Consider the following 20,424-nt stretch of genomic DNA (forward strand, 5'->3'; position numbering starts at 1 on the left):
TCTTCTGTGAGTCACTTGGACACACATTTCCAGGACACCAAGGCCTTATTCTGCACTGACCCCCTCTAAYTGCTGCTGCTGCTAAGGAAACAACTCCTGCTCATCTAACTGAGCCTTCTGTAATCTAGATGCAACTATTCTTTAACCTATTTAACATCTCARCTGGGCACAAGAAGGTGAACAACTTCTCTGTTTTGGGACAGCAAAGAGAGGACAGGTGTCTCCTTATTTCCGATCAAGAGGAAAGAAATATCACAAACTTGCATACAAGACAATTGTTTAATATGTTCACAAATCAATTTTATTAATTTAAAACAAAATTAATGAAGAAAAATTCTGTACACGATTGTGGACACAACACACKTTTTGTACAATAAGGCCCAGATAAACTTTGTTATTTTTTTCAGTCCGCAAGTGACTAAAAATTGAAAAGAGCCAAAGAAAATAAAAAGACAACCAATCCCCCCCATCACTGTCTACTTTGCTTGAGGAAAAAAAGGCTAATTAGAGTCTCAATTCTAAAAACTATCCACAATGTGCTTTATGTACATATGTGAGTACTGCATGAGTTGCAGCGCTCATACTGGGTAAAGTAAAGCACATGTGCAAGTCTTGGTAAGATAAAATCCTCTCTGTTGGTACTAAAGCAATCCACAAACATTTTATTCTAGCAGCAATATGATTCCTCCMATAGAGAAGGGTGTTGATTTGTAGCTACATTGGTGCTTTGTAGCTTTGCAGGTAGCTGTTTTGAGGCTGGTGGTTTTTAAAAAAAGACAAAAAAAAAGCTTCAAGGAAAATGAACTAAAGGTGAGGCTTCTTTTTAATAAGATATTTAACTGGGCAAAGGGAATTGGTACMATTCAAGCCAAAAAGTCAGACTAACAGTTTATTTAACCAAGTAGCTCACAGCCTTCAAGATCAGAAAAGTCACAAGTCACAGACAGACACAGTCTAGGTTTTTCCTTTAAGTGAGTACAGAGAAAAGGAAATTTTAACTCCTAGGTGATAACCATTTCAGCATTTCCATTGCCGGCAATGGATGTTATATCTTAGGAAAATCTGACTCCTGGTGGAAGAGGATTAAAAAACTTAAACATATATGAGAATTCTTGTTTAATTTCTTCAAAATATTATCATTTCTAATTTCTAAAAATACTAGTGAGGACAGTTTCCTTCATTTTTGGATGAGAAAAAAGCTATTCAGTACCAAGGTTCCAGTTTAAGTTATTTTTTAAAATATATTTGTGTTCTTTCTCTATTTCTTTATGGAATGACTCTCCTAATTCATTTTTAATACTCTAAAAAAGGGTTAATATGTTAACTCTAAAAGAGGAAACAAAAAGACAGTAAAGGCCTCCTCTTCACTTGTGTTTTATCTGTGTATTTCCTTTGACCGGGGGGGACACATGAAATCAATCTTTTCATGATCAGAGTGAGTGAGAGAAGAAAATGGCAGAGAAACAGCTGAGAAAAAAACCCAATTCCTATTGACACTTGACATCCATGCTTTTGGTCTTGACAAATTTATCTAAAAAAAATCCATTATCTACATATTTATATCCAACACATTGATAAGGCACTGCACAAGTCTGTGCACACGTGGCCTCATTCTTCACCAACAAGGCATTACTATCTTTCAATAGCATTTACCTTAACAATATGTAAAAGAATCATTCATTATTACAAATTTACACAAAAAATTCTTCCTGTACATGATTGTCTCAGTGATGTACCTATTAGTTTAAATTAGACATATTTTAAACTACTCTGTAATGTGCTAAAATCAAAAGTAGTTGCTGTACCATAAGGCAAAGGCTTATAATAGCCTTTAATCCTATTATACATATCCTCAGTTATATGATGTCAAAATATAGTCTGTTCATAAATAAGTAAAGATGTACAGAGTACCCTGGGTATGAGAAACCAAAAAGTAAACCTTCTTTATAAGAAAATTACTCCACTGGTATTTTGTAAAATCTCAGTCTTCATTGTGCAATCAAGTTTGCTGTGTTGAAGAAATGGTGTGTGTCACATTGAAGAGGCTAAAAACTACAAAGCATTTGCAGGTCCTTTTTCTTTTCTTCACAGGTATGAACCTCTTATTTCCTTTTCTTTCTTTCTTTCTTTCTTTTTTTTTCTTTTTTTCTTTTTTCTTTTCCTTCTCTACTTCTTTTTGGTAGCAAACACGGTAAAGATGAGTTGTTCAAACACTCGCATGGCTTGTTTTCGTTGGACTTGCAGTACCGGAGCCAACAGCTGTTCTGAAGAAAAGGACGTGCTCCTCCGTTTACTGAGAGGGCAAGGGTTAAGACCAATTGCAGCTGTACGTCAACATGTTGAAATCACAAAGTTCTGTAGTCCAATGCTGACACAAGACACAGGCATCTCATCCACGGGCAGAAGGAGGCTCTGAGGTTTGAAAGTGCTGCTAAGCTGCTACAAGTACTCCAGTTCCAAGGCATGGTGAAGGGCCATAAGGTCAGAGTGGCTCGAGATCCTCCAAAATGGCATAGCATGCTGTGAAAAGCACAGACAACATGTAAAAATAACCCCAAGCATTCTGGTATTTAGACCCACCCTTTGTCTTTTACAGGGACCGGAGAATACTTTGGGGGCGAGAAAAAGAGCTCTTAAAACCTTGAGTCCTTCATGTTTATTTCTGGTTTCTCTGGCCCACCCCCTAAGCATAAATTCTCAATAAGAGCAAATCTATTTGCAATAGGAACAACAGCAAACACATCAGGAGATCATAAAGAAGGGAGGGGCTTCTAATTTCTTTATATGAAAAACAGATTTCAGAACATTGCAGAAGAAAATATTACTTTTGGAAAAAAGTATGACAACACATACATGAAGCATGTGGGTAGTTTGAGATGTGGGTAGGGAACAGAAAAAAAAAGAGGAAGTGAAAGTGTTGTTTACTATCAAAATATGTTGGCTCCTTGTAAAACTACTCCTGGCCCATGAGTTAAGAACAGAAAAATGGTGATTCAGAATAGCTCATGTGTTGCTCACATCACTTTGAAAAGAATTTTATCCCAGTGGCTTGTGTAACATTGGTCATTGCTAACACTGATCTTAAAAGATCTTTTCCATATGGGACATTAAAATAAATACATATTTTTTTCCTATTAGTAGTAATAAAATCTGTCTGGAGCACAAATACTTTTGCAAAGAACCTGAATAAACCAAAAACACAAATACCAGGAAAAAGCACATATTACCTCATTCATGAAGTGTTATTTATACTTGAAATTAGGGATTAAAATGTCAACAAGAACTTTGTATAAATTTAAAATTAAAAAAAAAAAAAAAAGCAAAACGAGATAACCATCAGCACAATCAACTTTTGTCAGGGAATTCTTCTATAAAACCCATGGGAAAATAGTTTCAGTTCAACAGTATTCTGGAGCTAACATGATTGTGTTCACCCTTTCATTGGGTCAGTTTGTGTCTTGGCATCATTATGGGCAAATCACATGCAATTTATTATGACATCAGCTTCTAAGTTCCCCTAACATTTTATCCACAACTTCTCAAAGAGGCTTTCTTCATCCTACTTCAGCAGGTCCTGAGTAAATTCCTAATTCCAATGAAACCAGCAACAAAACTCCATCTCCTTTGGCACTTCTATTCTGATCTCTTTTTCTCATTCAGATCTCCTAAAATTWTAAGTTAGAGAAAAGTTTTGAAAACAATGTAAAACTCACTAATTCCAGCTGCATGTTTACTGTAAACCCAGTAATTTTTATACCTCCTTCTTAATAAAAAATTAACATAAAAATTTTTTTATGGAGGAGGCAAACACCTTAACACAGAGCCAATCACGTATTCTTTGATATGACACTCCTGCTCTGAATGCAGATGAAATATGGATGCATCAACACGTGCCCACATTCAGAGTATGCCTAGCTTCTAGAGCAAAAGATTTTCTTCAGGAAGAAGAAAATGACCCCCCAAAAAGACCATTGTAAGAGTTTCTGTTCTGTTTTGTTTTCTTCTAGAGTGCTACAAAGCCTTGAGAAACAAGTGACTGAATCTCAGCTTGAAAATAAACTCATGAGTGATGGCTCACAATGGAGAGAATAAAACAAACAAAATTCAGAGACAATTGAGGTGTTTTTGGATGCTTAAGATATTTCCAAAACACTTTTCTAGACAGATACACTATAACACTTAGGTTTTTTACATCTTCAGTCTGGACTTCCACTCTTCTGTCCCTATGTTTCACCAGCAACAGAAAGCAGATGCAGTTTGCTCACTCAGTCACCACTTCACGTTCCAGTGTCTTCCCTGTTACATATACAGACAGCCTACCCTTTGTGCTTTGTCAGGCCAGATACTGCTGCTTTCCCACTCACAGATTTCATAAAAATGAACTTCTTGCACCACGTTTGGGAAATGAACCAGCAAGATTAATACAAAATAAAAATTACTAGTCATGCCRTTCTCTGGACTTTGCAAAAGCTTCTGTGCACCTATCTCTGACTTGGGCTGCAAGATCTTTCTGGCAGAATTTGCAGTATCTGATAGGGGTACTACATCTAGGACAAAGGGACACAGGTTCGTGCTTGCAGCAGGTCCATGCTGTCAGATGACTGCACAGGTTGGTGATGCTCAGCAGTGCTGCCTCCTTTCCTTGTGAGGTTGCAGCTTCCCTCTTCTCTCTCAAACCCCTACCAGGTAGGACACAGCTGCTCTCCCTGACAGCCAGTCACAGCTCCCTGCTCCTCCTTTTRGCTTGGCAGCAGCTCTGCCTCAGCCACTGGGTCAGAGAGGTATAAAAAGCACCCCTATGTGGTGTGGCACAGTGAGTTTGGTGGACACCTGCCTTTGCAAAGTGTCTCTGCAGAAGCCAAGAGTCAATGACATGGATGGCCTCYGAGGTCATTGAGCAAACCAATGAATAGGGAGAACTACAGGAATAAATTCTTGGCTTCCAGCTCCTGCTTCATRCAGCTCCAGCTTTTTACTGCTTCCCTAGTAACAACCTCAGCATCACAGAGTGTACACACACCAGGCAGATAGAGCAGTTAAAGACTCTGATTGATTTAACAGAAGGTTTAGCTTCTGCTAAATCAAATGACAGCACCTCTTGCTAGATGCCTATGTGCAATACTGAGTTTTGGATTACCCTGTTTATGGGTCAGCTGTTGATGGTCAGATTTTAAACCAAAACCATAAGCAGTCATTATTTTGACTATATCTTTCTACTTCAAATTCAGTTAAGTGTCCTCTGCTTTATTTATGTCTGTCTGTGAAAGGAGTATACCTATATTTAATCCACGTAGTTACAGGAGTGAAGTGTGGAATGACACTAGAGAGCCTCATGAAAATAAAGACGTTGTGTAAACCTCAGGATTATAATTATTTTCAGTTCTCCTGCATGTAGGTCAAAAGGCCAGCYGCACACTCCCAAGAAATAAAGCACGCCAGGAACGTGGTGGCTGCAYGGGGCTGGAATCTGCACTGACGCCCTGGGCATGGCTGAACGTGGCCAATTCAGATTTCTATCGGTCTGACCCTACAGTACAGCCTCCAGAGCTATGGGGAGGGGAAACAAACCTGATACAGATCTATATATACCTATATGTTTGTGTGTATATTTAGAGTCTCACACACATGTGTTCATACATATGCATGTGTTTTCACGAGGCAATAATTTTCACCCTAAGATAATAAATGATTGGATGAAATAAAAACCTTTAAAGTAGCAAAATCTATATACAAAATAAAAGCCTTATATATCAGTCCTGTATTAACACACCCTGTTTATTCACAGCTTTCTAGCCATGTCAAAAGTGGTGACACACCCATGAGACAGAAGTGTTTTTTCTCTTACCAAATGACTGGGCAGGAGAGCCTATATATATATACATATTTACTAAAAATTGCTTTTGCCATGCAGAACACTTCTATTCTAAGCAAAGCAAGAAATGCTAATCTTACATGTGTTGCTGTGGGAGAATGGATGACAAATGCTAACCACTAATAAATAGGCAGTGAAACTGGATGCATTARCATCTAATGAAACTCCAAGTGTAATATTACAACATCTTACAAGTAAACACCTAGCTTTTGTCTTTTAAAAAAACATTAATTGTTTGGTAGATGATACTGAGCAATAAAAAAATGATGAAAATTTTAATGATTTGATTTTGATGACATTTTCAAGTAAAATATGGTGGCAAAAGTTTGAATTTGATTTTGATGCAAAAAGCATAAAAAATAAAACTATCAATTTAGTAAGCCTAATAATTAGAGTATTATTAAATAACCTAAAATATTAAGCTATTTTATTTCTGAAATAGAAGTAATTTTATTTTCAGCATGTACCTACTAAAAGTAYAAAACTTCTGCTATTTTACTCTACAAAATAGAGTGTTTCTATTAATACACATGCAAAACAAATCCATCTTTTGACAGTAACATCAAAAAGTGCAGAGTATCCTCTCTCCTCTTTCCCTTAAATGAATACATATTGATATGAAAAACCTACTCCTGAGATTCATGATGGATTTGAATAGAAAACTCATCAGTTTTTGTCATCTTTCACAGTATTTTTGTTGTATTCCTGCCAGATTTGCTAAGCGGCTGTCTTTACTTCCTACCCCAAACCTGACCAGCACAGTGTGACTGTGAGCTTAAAAGCAGTGGCATATTGGATACCCATTTATATTCTATTTATTGCTCCACAAAGATTTATGATTTTTCCTCACTATTTCCCTCCAAGGCAGCATGACCATTTTGGAGACAAAGGGAGAAGCCCATTTGCCCAGGCTCTCCCAAATCACCTGATGTAAAATCCAGCTCCTCAGTGCAGAGAGCCTTTGTCTCTTCTCACAAATTAGAAACCCTTTGGAGAAATCTCCTAAGTAGAARAACTCAGAAACTGCAGTTTTTCTGTCTTATTAGTATTTCCTGAATATGCCTCCAAAAGCAAAGGCAAAAGATGAGCTCAAACAAAACAAATCACAACAAAACAAAACAACCTCCAAAAACAAAACACAAAACAAAGCAAAGCGAAACAAWATTCTGAGACAAAGGACAAAGGCTTTCTCTGGCAGAAAGTCCCAGACACCTATCCTGAGAACAGTTGTGTCACTGCTGCAGCACTCTGAGGAGGCGGCTTGGACACACAAGGCACTGATGCCAGCAGCTCCTGAGCATCCTTTGGACTTTCACTCTGGTTTCTCTCTGCTCTCCTCTCCCTCTTTTCCTGGGGAGGCTGAGATGAAGGGAGCAACCTTGGCGTGAACCCTGGTGTTASAGGAAAGCTGGCTGGTTGCTGCACSGATCCAGAATGGTAYRATTATTCCTCAGCCGCTACGCAAACATCCTGAAAATTTTAACTGTCCCATCAAATATTTTGAGGAAGTGACAGTTGAACAAAGGTGTCAATATCACAGTTTGACTGATGCCACCAGAAATGGAACAGTGTGCAGTTTCCTCAGTGTATTACCTTTACTTACATCAACTAAAAGATGCATTTTATGAACAAATTGTCTATCCTAAAAATGTTTCTCAGTAATGCAATGATTTTTTTAAATTAAAAGCTTTCTATTATTGAATATTTATACTAAAGACAATAATAAAAAGATTTTAAATGTGTTCTTTGCTTTTCCTATTGCGGTATTTTTCATGAATGAAGCACATAAATGAAAATATTGTTTTATGATGAAGCAATTTATAAATGATTGGTAAATTATTTTTAATAATAAACTAACTTTCTTACCTCCTAAGCTGCAAGTTCAACTTTTTTTCATTCATTGAATGAAGACAGAATCAAAAAATCTTTTGAAATAAATAAGCTTGAATTTATATGCTCACTTGAAAAGACTGATTACAGTTTACATGTAATAAATGAAGTACTGTTTAAAGAARGGTGTGTTGTTTATGCTCTACGTAGTGCAAAGAAATGTACATATATTTTTACATAATGGCTTCATCACAGGCCAAACCCCTACAGAAAAGTGTTGTGCAAAGGGGAACAGAAGACCTGTCCCTTCTCTGAGAATACCACAAAACCTGACATGGTGGTGGGACAGAAGGCGAGAAGGAACCAGCTACCAAGGTTCAGGGAATAAATGGCAATGGGGTACATCACAGGACAGTTATGCYACTTTGGGTAACACTTTTTGATGTGCTTTGGGTGGTTTTGTGGAGGTAGAGCTTCTGTTTTATTTGTGTGCTCTCCAGAGGAGGTCCAGGCTTTTTGTGTTTTTTAATACTGCAATAATATTTTTTCCTTAGACAGGGCACATGTCTTTAATGTGAAGCATGGTACACACTAGGGTGCATTCCCAGGGTTGCTTCTTCTAGTAACCCTAAAAAACCTTGAGGAGCAGATAACCAGAAAGAAATCATCTGAGTTGGAAGCAGCTCCTCATACTGCAAGGCACTGGGTGCCTTCTGCTCTTGCAGGATGTGAAGGACAAAACTAAAGAACCAAATCCTGCTTTCACAGTGTGAAATGGTCATTTCTTATTTGGTGGAGTAAGAATCAAGACAAGAATCACAGAAGCATTTTCCTAAATCAAATTGATAGTTTATGCAGAAAGGCAGGGCTGCTGGTCTACTTATTGACTTCTCTGGCATTGCTGCAGCAGATAATTTAATCCAGAGCATCTAACATGCTTTCAACCTGAAAATTCCTTCCACCAAGAAAGAATACACAGAAGTAATTGCACAAAGGAACTTTCTATACTGCTACTCCTCTTAGCGACTGGAAAGGCTTTTTCTTATGCTTTTCTGAATCATGTTTCCTGTTGAAAAAAGCATTGAAATAGATAATGTTACCAAAAGGACTTACTCCTGCCATTATCATATACAACACTATTTCACYGAGCAACAGAAAAGGAACAAAGAGAAGGAATTTTTTCCCCCCCTGATCTTAAATACAGCTTTTAAAATGTAATCATTTGCAGCGGGAAAACATTTCTCTGCAAAGATGAAAGGCATTTCTGAAGGAGAAAGGAGCAAACTGTTCCCGTCAGTCCGCCAAAGGGATATATGAAACTGAGACTCTGCAAAGTGCCGGGACAAGCCGGGAACCTACCTGCAAGGCTTCAGGGGCACAAAACCCAGATTTCATGAAGCAAAACCAGTCAATGGTTGCTAAAATGCCATGTGGACTAATTAGTTTCACTTCTCCAATTTAGAAAGTCACAGTGGAAAGAGATATAGAAGTATCGCAGAGAGTTTTGCGGTGAAAAAGCAGCTGTGTAAAAGCAATTTATTTGTGAAAGGAAGCAAGAACAGAAATGCACATTTTCCTGCTCTCTCTCCTGTTATTCAAATAGCCAATGTTATGCCTCATTCCTCCAAGCAAAGAGTGTGTATCTGCAGACTGTATTGGGTAGAATAGCAAGGGTAGAACTAAAGCCTATTATTTATGAGTGGGACGTATTCCTTTCTATGCAGCTTAATTCACATTGAAAAAAAAAGTGAATTTTTCCCTTCTTCTCAATGGAAAGCAAAAAATAATAGTCAAAGAGTATGCTCTGCTCAGTTATCTGAGGTTATGAATGCATGCCAAGCCACAGGTTGTTGCCTGAATGCAGAATCCAGATTATGGACACACAAGAGAACGGAAATTCCTGTATACCTATTCCAGTCTTACATGTCTTTTCAAGGTGTGACATAKACGTGTTTCCTGCAGTCAAACAGCACACTGCCTTTGATCAGTAAGAATCACCATATTTTGCTTACATTCATAACATCCTATGCGGTATTTTGGGTTGCCAAGGAAAACAGAACTAGTAGTTCTTGGCACAAAAGCCAGGGTCCATTTTCTGGCCCCTTTTTGAAATACATCAAACATACATAGTTTARTGTGTCTTTTGGAGAACAGCAGGGCAAATCATTATCTATGGTCTTACCTGGCTTTCTGCTGGATATGGTCGACACAAAATTCGTAAGGCAAAGATATCCACCCTAAATGTCAACGCATGCTGTCCCATGTCAAAGAAAAGACAATTTTTCAGACTCTTGAAACCAGCCCTCACCAAAAGAAGGTCATTACCTTTTTTGCACCTTGTTCTTCTTCGACACCATCCCCTATAACAACATACACCACTTTTCTTCCAAATCGTTGAATTATTCGCTCAAAACAACTTTCCTTTCCTGAAAGAAAAAGATCAGAAAAATCAGGGCAGGTGGTGATGGGATGATATCAAATATATAATGTTTTAGCCTGGATTTCCCCAGTATTTGGAATTCTTAGGCAGAGCTATAGGGAGAGAAGAGTCTGTCCTGCAGGATGGTGTATCAAGGCCGACTGCAGCATAGACACAGCATAATAGAGGTCCCCAATATCACCTTTCTTGTCTCATTCCCTAGAATGACACAGGTTTTGTGGGGAATTTCCCTACTAGGAGAATTATCTACTATTTGCTTATGACCAGTAGCCTGATCTGAATAAACAGATTGAATCTGAGTTGAAATTCTAGCTTTTTCTCCAAAATCTGTGAGAAGATAATTCCCAGCTCCTAAAACAATAGAACCCTGACTCAGAAGGTCACCCAAAAGATTTAGATTTAAAAGCCTGTAATCTAATACATGGGCAAGGCCCTTGATCCTGCACTGGGATCCATTCATGTGGGTTATTCCTTCCCTGCACACACCTGGGGAAATTATCTCAGTGCTCCAGCCCCCTGCATAAGTACCACAGAATCACAGAAATGTTAAGGGTTGGAAGGTGCCTTAAAGATCATCTASTCCCAACTCACCCTGTGAGTYTGTGCRAGGARACATCCYACTAAAACAAGTTATCCAAGGCCTTACCCAACCTGGCCTTGAACACTGCCAGGGTCGGGGCATCCACAATCTCCCAGGACAACCTGTTTCAGTGTCTCACCACCCTCACATGAAGAATTTCTTCCTAATAGCTAACCTAAATTTCCTCTTTCAATTTGTACCCATACTGGGAAGCTTCAGGTACCAGGAAGCTTCAGGCATGCTTAGAGTTATGTTTTCTCAAATGTCCCCATTCTGAAAAGTCACTTTGTCCCACTGACTATGGGACATGCTAACTTGTGTGTCTATAGCAATGGATGGGGAAAATTGTGTTTTATAAAACAGTTATTTCAGCCACATGGCAATAAAAGTGTAAGAAAAAGCAAGTTGGATATTAAATAAAGTTTTCTAGCCATTAGAGAAGCCAAACCACTCAAAGATACCCTTTAACAGTAGCACCAGGCACAGGAAACCTCCAACACTGAGCTGAAAGAGCACTTGTAAATGATGAATGTTATGCTGCAAAAATCTCATGGTTTCCTGTGACAGTCAGTGACAGAACACATTTTCCCAAAACCACCCTTCTATCCTGTGTACGTGAAGTCAGAAGTGAATACTTACTAAAATATGTAGTAAAATGTGTATTTTACTTAATTAAATTAAAATTTGTATTTAGATTAAAATGTGTATTTAAAGTATTATATTTCAAAGTTTTAATTTATCATAAACTTTTGACAGAGGGCACTGTAACTTTAATATCCAGGAAACAGTTTTAAATCTTTTATGGCAATACTTTCAAAYTTCTCTGTAAAACTCCAAATGAATTTTTGTTTTGTCTTATTTAAAAAGAATCAAAAATATTCCACAGCTTTTTCTTGACCATTTGAGCTTGCTGTATTATAGATACTTAAGAACACATGAAAAATGTTTTCATGTAGCCCACAATTTTGAGGGAATCTGAGACAGAACAGATACCTCATGATCACATTAAAAACTACAAACACCATTGCCGTCTGGTCTGGGGTACTTCTACATACTCAGAATAACATCTTTTATACTGAACCAGAAAAAGAAATAAACATTTGCCTGGCTGAAGCTTATTACAGTCAGTATGAAGAAACTTAAATAATTACATTCTGCAGCAAAAYGTTCTTGCTTCTGGTAAATTGTTTACCAAAACTTGCTCCAGAGTCCATGAAAACAAACGGAGCCAGGGCTTACCTTTAGAGAACTCGTGCTGCTCTGGAGAGACTCCAGTGTTCTGCACTTACAGCCTTCTAAAGAGACTTCTCAAAGCTACACAGCCCCAGTTTTGAGAAATGATTAAAAAAGAGCAACTACATTTCTTCCTAACAGAGACTGCACCACTGTTAACAGAGCTATACAARGCTTTCTGTGCTGGATCATGCCACATTTGAAAAGTGCTTTTAGGATGCTTTAGCACTAAGTATTTCATGAGGATCAGGTATTACCAATCTCTGYATTTGCTACAGTGAAAGCAGGTTAGAATAAACTACAAAACYTTTTTTTTTTTTTCAGAAATGCAGCTCTAAATGTATTCCAATATGATAAAAACAGCTCACCTATTTTAGTTGCACTGTAAATATTCTCTATGGGAAATACAACCCCTAGTCCATACAGCAAGACTTTTGCCAGGGCTGGAATTAGCTGAGTCGTTGTTACGAGAATGTTCACACAGTTTGTCCTATGGAACAGAAAATGCAAATATACTTTTTTAACAAAGCAAAACAGAAAAAAATGAAAACAAAACAAAATGGGGAAAAAGTTATCCCTCCCATCAGAATCCCTCAATATTATTATTGCCTCTTAAAAAGAGCAAAGAGCAAGTTAGAGTGGCATGGTCACACCAGAATAAGGAATGAGAAYAAGCTCCTCCAATTTGAGCATTTTGCCCACCAGACCAGGCAGCCTTTTCCATATCATCATCAGACACCCTAGAGCTTCCTTTGTACTCTTGGTACTCACCTCGAATGAATGAGGGTGAGTGCTTTCAGTGCAAGTGTTAACCAAGAATCCGTCAAAGCTTCAATTTCTGCTCTTAGTTGTAACCAAGCCTCTCTTTTTGCTGGACCAAGGAGACCTGTGGAGTAGACAAGGGCATGTCTGCACTGATRTTAAGTAGCACTCTGTCATTTCCCTTTGCTTTCACTAGCTCAGACAATTTTCCACACACTGGAAACCAAACAACTCACTAAGCACTACTSTGTTTTAACAAAAAATAGCAACCAGTTCTTCCCATTTCTGACTCGAAATGTGTGTTTCCTAGATACTCCAGAGTCACTTGCCTCCGACGTTATTTTTGTAGGTGTTGTATATTTCTTTTACTCGYCGGTAGCGGAAGGCCAGTTTGCGCATCCAGTCCACTCCTCCACGCACGCCGGTGGCCAGGCACAGATTGGCGCTGGTGGCAGCCGCGGGAAAGCCGTCTGTGCCAAAGTTATATGTGCTGGGCAGAGACAAGAAAACCCCCAGATTAATAAAAGGCAACAGGCTACACTGAACCACCAGCGACTCACTTTACTGGGTCGCAAAGAAGACATTTTAAAGAGAGCAGGCCACTGAGAGCATTCCAGCAGCCCATTGCTTGCCCAGGAAGGAATTTGCAAGCAACTTTTTATATTAATGAGTTTTCTTGTACCTTAAATCTTGGCCGTTGTCATCTGAAGACACRTCATCAATGTGAACCTGGTCGCATTCCTAAGGTGAGAGAAAGACTCTGTAATTTTCTTGATTTTGTAAATAATGAAAACAAAGCTATAAAAAAATCTATGAATAATCTAGTCATCAGGGATATTTTTAATTGTGGAAATCAGTAGATGGCAGTCTTGTTAAGACAACTATTTTACCTATTCCTTGTGCTTGTTTCTTAGAATAAATGCACACCATCATTAGCTACCACTGTTAAATGGCTTTCCAAAAACACATTTTTGTGTTTAGAAAGGAAAGTGGTTAAAAACAATTAGCATATGTGTTCCATAAACGTTCTTGTAGCCTTTCAGGTACCTTAAAACATCATGCTGCTCAAAGCTGATTCAGTCAGTGCATAAGTGTAACTGAAACCAGACATTTTGGTAAATGTAACATATTAGAAAAATTAAACCTGATGCTAACCGCCAATGAAATTATGACCTCTGATTGCTGTTGAGCCACACACCAACACAGCCTGAGGCCAGTGTTTCAGAGGAGTGCAGATGAAAAATCTGTTCCTAGTTTGCCATTCATTTGAGAGTTGTGAGTTTCCTTCTTTCTCTTTGGTCTTAGTGCATGAAAGCAGCATGCCAAGATGAAGAAAATCTGAACAGAAATATCCAAATCAAACCACCTTTCTTCGGCAGCTTGTCTGCAAACTAACATTAAAAAATTAGCTTTGTCCATCACTAAATTAAAAATCACAATGTGTATTGTTTATCCACAGGAAAAAAAAATTATAATATTACTATTAACATTTTAACTGTTGGCAGGAAAATAAATAAACTTCTGACACTCTAGATCAATATCAATTCAATGCTTGTAACAATAATGGATTTCAATTATTTTAATAATTTCCTCTTCTCTCTCCTAATGTGAAGTCCTATAATAAATAGGTTCTATTTTAAAGTGGAAAATACTGCAATCTTTATTTTTGTGTTGCTTTCCTCTGAACAAATTTTTCTCTCCACGGATTTGTGAGGAAGGGAGGGAAGATAGAAGTGGAAAGAAACTCAAACCAGCTGTTCCCTAACAGAATTAAAATCATGACCCTCAACCCTTTTTCTAAAACATCTATTTTCCAGCCAACCCTCTCCCAGCAAGCAGCAAGCTCCAAGGAGGAAAAGACTTTGACCCTGTAACCTTCTTCTCCTCTCTTGAGGTCAACAACCTCAGATAAGAAAAAAGCTCAAGAAGCCTATGTGGCCTCACATAGTGGCTGTGGATTCTAGATTTTTAAAAAACACTGGTTTACTAAAAATGCCTCAGAAACTTGAAATGTTTTGAAGAACAAGGAGTGGTCTTTTGCACTTGTACAACATATTCTTACTGTAATGTGTACTTTTCTGTATATTATGCATAGGTAGCTCCTGCTAGAGAGAGAAGTAGGAGTGACARGCAGCACAGGAGAGACAGTACTACATATTTAACCACTGTACAGTGAATTTCCTCCTCAGGCAGACAAAATGCATTAGATGTACCGACACAGCTGAAACTGCAAGTGTGAGCATATGTTGCCAGACTTCGAAAATAAACTTGGCTGAAAAAAGAGTCAGAAGCTTCTTCAGCAAGTTATCAAATACACATAATTTTTTACTATTTTTCTGTTTAAAACAGAAAGCAAATATCCATCCAAATGTATACCATGTTAACAATTCAAATATGACTGAGTGTAAGCTAAAGAAGAGACACCTTCCTGAATTCATTAGTTTCCCACTTTAGTTACTCTTCCACTGCTCAGTGATTTTGCCATTCCCAGCTTAGAAACTATGACAACTGCAACAAGCTGCTGAAGGATTMAAAATAGAAATCTGTGAAAAAGAAACCATTTTTTTAGTAACCACAAAACTAAAGGAAGGAGGAAGCTCATCTTGCCAGAGGAGCAGATGAAAGAAGGACAACTACACCTTAGATACCACAGTTAGAGAGAGCCTGGGACTTGAACTTTAATTTATAGTGTATAACTTTGGGTCCATCACAAGCCTTGGGACATGACAGACATTCTCCCCTTCTGTCTAACCACCTGCTTGGTAGGTAGAAACTGAGAACAGCAGTGATACATTAGAAATAGGAATTGTGGCATCAAAAGAAAGAGGTATTTTGGAGAGAAAAGCCCAGAAAATAAATCAAAGACTAAAAATTGGTGGATCACATGTATAGAAATGGAAGAAAGAAAGAAAAGTAAGTGAAAAGGAAGTGAAAAGGAAGTGAAAAGTGAAAGGAAGAAAAATGAAGAAAATGTCACCAGCACAAAAAATTTCAGACAAAATACTGAATATAATAGAGAGACAGTGTCATTTTTTTTGTCAGGAATAAAAGAAGACAAAAAGCCAGGAGGGGAACAAAGCACAAAAGATGCATGTTATAGTTTGGAAAGGATTAAAGAACAATGTGATTGACACCATGTTACAGCTAAAGGGAGGTCACAAACAGTGCATGACTGTTTTGTTCTTTTTTGAGTGGCAGGGCACAGCTTTGAGGCTAAATGTGAGCTTTGAGTGCCAGGTATTTTTTCATGCTGTCTAGCTGACTTGGACTTTGGGCTAATGAGTGATGGCTGCATTTTTCATCCCCTGAATACGGTAAGGAAAAACACTCATTTAGCAATTGCTCTTTTAGCAGGGAAGTTATTTAAGGGTAATTATTCAAAGAAGCCAATTACCCACTACGATTAATTGATCTGGTCCATCCTTCCATCAGAACACTCTGTGTTTGTTTTCACCTGCTTGCTTYGTGTGGAGCATTCTGTTTGTGAGCTACCTGAGACATTGTTCAGTCCTCCCATTAGATGTAAGCAAGCACACACACAGTCAACAACTTAAAACAGCAGTTAGCTCAATATGCAGCATAATCAGTGATATGGTAAAATCCTGCCCAAAAAATAAAGTGTGGCCTTTCAACCAGAACTTCTTCACAAAGGTATATATGCACATAGATGCTAAAATCCTCAAGTACTTCTCAGAAAGGCTTCTGTGAAGAGGGCTGACTTACAGCTAAATGGCCATTCAGAAAAAAAAAAAAAAAAAAAAAAAAAAAAAGAAGTTTGTTTGCAAGCTTACCATTTCAAACTTTAACAAATGTATTTGACACTTTTGTGAAATTTTCATCAGAAATACAGTACTAGAATTCTCTCCCTAATTTCTCTGGCAAAGTGATAGCTGAAATTAATACTGAAAGTCCCTGCAGAAACGCTGTTATTTATGCAGATGTATTTTATTATGACAGACTCAGTTCAGCAGTCAAGTCCAAAGCAGAAAATTAAAATTGTGGGATTCTCTTTTYAAAAAGGCTGAATTGGCAAGTAAGGAGCAAAATATCCTGTGGCTTACATAAAAAGCTTGTGCAGCTAGCTGTGTTTTGTTCCTAGAGGTGTTGACCTTGCAACTTTGGTGTATCCAGTTTGAAATCTTCAGGAGGAGCTACAAGCAACAACATGTTTGTCTTGAAGATTTGTGTTCAGTCAGATAGGCTGAGATACAGTTCTGCACTTTCAGATCAATCCCTGGAAAGCAAARTGCACTCAGTATCCTTTAGAGACCATATTTTCAGGGAAAATGGGAGTGTCAGCATGTGTAACTTGGCAAATCTACTGATAGTAGCTGAAGAAATTACTGTCCATGCTGTCCTTTTTTGCTCTGTCAAACAGCTGGCTTGCATGGATCCATGTTTGTGTCCCTCAGACCTTTCTGTGCCACAMCTAGTAGCTTAGTTTGAATCTCCTGCAGCAGTTCAATTAAAACAGATGTTGCATGGAATAACTGAGATTGCTTCTCCATTCCTTCCACCAGCTCAGCTGTGGGGCTCGAGGCAACAGCAGATCCGTGATTGCCCGAGCAACTTCGAGCTGCTGCAATCATTTGCTAAGTGAATGTCTCCAGTGAAATGCAGCAAGCCAAAGATAAACAGCAATCAAAAGTGAATGACTAGGTGAGTCTGGACTAAGATTTATGCATGGAAAGCTTATGTCCTCTCCCTCCTCCATTCCCAAGGGATTTGTTAACTTCTTCCTGCTAGGTTTTTCTCCTTCTCTTTTCTGTTTTTGTATGACAAGCCAAAAACTCCCAGAGATGCTCCACAGTCATCATTCACAGCTCTTAAAATGCCTGGACCTATGCAATCCTCTGGAATCATTCCTTTAAACTAACTTAGGATCTTTATAAAGATTCATATGCAAAGCATTAACTTATGGCAGAAATGTTCTGCAAATATTTATATTACTTTGCTCYTTCACTACCACCTGTCAAGTTGTATATTTCTGCCATAATTATGTAAAATATGCTTCACTACTCGATTTATTGTTGGAAAATTAATAATAATAATAAAAGAGATTAAGGCARTTATAAGTGTTCTCTTATCTGTGCCAATACTACATGCCAAGTGGAATGACGCAATAGCTAGCATGCTGATCCTCTACATTTCTGTGTTACAAAACTARCAAAAATAAATCTAATAATTCTGCTGTCTTTGAATAAACACTGACATAAGGTAACTCTGGACAASTCTGCACATTATAAAGAGGAATATTGTGAATAATATTAAGCACATAAGTTCAGAGGATGCTGAAGTGTTGCAGATTCAAATCTGCTGATTATAGCTAAAAGACATTTCCACATTTGGTTAATCTTCTTAATTTACCGTGAGAAAACTAACACCACACTGCCAACTAATTGTTTCAATACCTTAGTCTGAAAAGTCAAATGAGAGAGGAAAAAAAAACCCCAACCAACAACCACCCTTCAGAATGAGCTATTTTCATTTTGCCTTTACATCAGCRTGCCCATTGAGACATCCTGGCAGCTGGCCAACTCACAGGAAATGATTGTTGGGATTCTCTGTTCCTCTCATATCTGTCATTACGCAATTATATCCACTGCTTCATTTTCCCTACTGAACAGTAGAGAAATTTGGTCATGTACATGTGAGAACAGATCTAGCAGAAGTTAAAGATGCAATCCTTTACAAATGTGATGTATTGGAAAAAAGAGTTTAAAAAAAATCCCCAAGTGTATGCTGCTCTGTTTTTAATGCAGCTTTTTATGACAGCAGTACCTCTGTTTTTGTCTTTTCCAGGAATAAGACAGATGTCCTTTCAGTTATATATACCCTTTAAGACTATTATCTGCTCCACAAATACTCATCACTCCTATTAGCCATCACAACGTGCTTCTTTGGGAATCACAGTTACAGATTGTCAGATTTTTTTTTTTTTTCCCCAGGCAACAATTACATATTCCAAAGTAAATTTTTGAATGACCATTTAACTTGCCCGTCCCAACCCCAACTTGGTTTCTACACCTTTTTCCCCATAGTTTTGACCACCTTCCAGCAAAATGAAAAGCAGATTGCTTCACCCAGTCTCTATTTTAATTTTAGACAAATAGCATGCAAGGACCATGACACTATTTACCAGCATTCTTAAGCTTTAGAAGTAAACCTCTGGTTTTCACTTGACTAAGAGGATAATAAAATATCTGGTATGTATGGGTTGGAAAATTGAACAACAGCACACTTATAACTTCTGTGCATTTGTGTACATATATATACATATGTATATTTTTATATTTATCTGTACCTCTCTTTCTCTCTMTATATATATATTTATATATCTCATGACCTGTGCCTAATGCTCCTCTACTGTACATCTGTGCTTGCTAAATACACAAAACCCTCTGCACTTCCTTTCAAGCCTCAACAAAGGCTGAGGTGCTGAACTCCCTGAGCCATCATCACKGAGCGCCTGTTAACGTACAGCACAAATCCATGTGAAAAAGCAGACACGGCGGTTCGCAGGTTCTCAGCGCTGGCACTCAACTGGCAGGACCTGTCATCTCTGTCTAGCCTGCACTTTGTGACCCTAACATTTTCTCYTCTTTCCCACCACAATTATTCGGCGCTGAAGAAAAAAGGTGCAGATTACCTGTGGGTCAGGCACAGGATATTAAGAACAAAGAGAGTTCTTGAAATCCACTTCATTCTGTCTGACAATTTGTGGATGAACAGTCAAGGAATTAAATTGGGCTGTGAAGGCTTTCAAAATGCTCCCATTTTAAACTTAAGACGATAAAGAGAAGCTTATAGTGTAAAAAAGTGCACAAAAACCTACCAAAAACCCCCAAATCCTCTATTTTTAAAATAGAACATCAGAACAACAAAAAAAAAATTATCTAGATAAACTATTTGCTGTTATAAACACTGAGGACTAAGAAATGAAATTATTTACCAACTCTTTTTCACAGCCAATGACTTCAAAGCTCTCTCCTGCACAGAACACATAAACCTTTTATAACACACAATGGATGCCATTCTTTTCTAATAGAAAAAGTGATTAAAATCCTATTTTGCTTGCTCACATCAACAAATGCATTTGGATCAAATATGATACCCCTAAAGTAAACAGTGTTTATTCCAAAATAAATACAGTTCTTACTCTGCAATTTGTGTTTATTGAAGTAGCTATGCTAAAACCAAGATTTACATTTTCATTTCAACTGCACCTTGTAACTGGAAGAATCTAATTTAAAATAAAACATGACCTAAAGACRCATCTATATGGCAACTGCCGGGTGACAGTTACATGCCCACATCAAAATAAACCCTATTTTGCTATTTTTATTTATATTTCATACTGTCTCTGTATATATAACTCCATGCACTGAAATATTTCTGTTCAAAAGGAAGACCAAAAAGYAAAATCATACCTCTAGAAATGGGTCAGCAGAACTCAGGACAATCACAGTAAGTGCAGTCCTCCAAACTCCAGAGCTTTCTCGCTTGTTTTATGTATAAATTTGTTGTTCCGTTCCAATTCAGAGACACTTCCTATCATTCTGAATATCCTCATTACATTCCAGTGGTTCAGACAAGACAAAATGTAAAATTATTCTAGTTCTGTAATATATCAGTTTACTCGGAGAAGTATTTTGGAGTGTCTGTCTAGCAATCAATTCTTGCTCAACTCTGACAAAACAATTTGTT

The 20,424-nt window shown here is 37.8% G+C and overlaps 1 protein-coding gene across 1 annotated transcript in view; it reads right to left on the reverse strand.

Annotated features, from left to right (window-relative positions):
* Positions 1-295: 295 nt before the first annotated feature.
* EYA1 (EYA transcriptional coactivator and phosphatase 1) overlaps positions 296-20,424 on the reverse strand; it is a 145,138-nt gene continuing 125,009 nt past the window's right edge. Inside the window, exons 13-18 of the mRNA XM_057363930.1 lie at positions 13,400-13,458; positions 13,047-13,207; positions 12,727-12,841; positions 12,324-12,445; positions 10,028-10,128; positions 296-2,520 (exon numbers count right to left, since the gene is read on the reverse strand). Of these exons, the coding sequence (XP_057219913.1) occupies positions 2,440-2,520; positions 10,028-10,128; positions 12,324-12,445; positions 12,727-12,841; positions 13,047-13,207; positions 13,400-13,458 (639 nt within the window). The 3' untranslated portion in view covers positions 296-2,439. The remainder of the gene's footprint in view (positions 2,521-10,027; positions 10,129-12,323; positions 12,446-12,726; positions 12,842-13,046; positions 13,208-13,399; positions 13,459-20,424) is intronic.

Source organism: Malurus melanocephalus, unplaced genomic scaffold (genome assembly GCF_030028575.1).
Source record: "Malurus melanocephalus ecotype Western Australia unplaced genomic scaffold, MMel_1.1 scaffold_32, whole genome shotgun sequence".
Taxonomy (NCBI): domain Eukaryota; kingdom Metazoa; phylum Chordata; class Aves; order Passeriformes; family Maluridae; genus Malurus; species Malurus melanocephalus.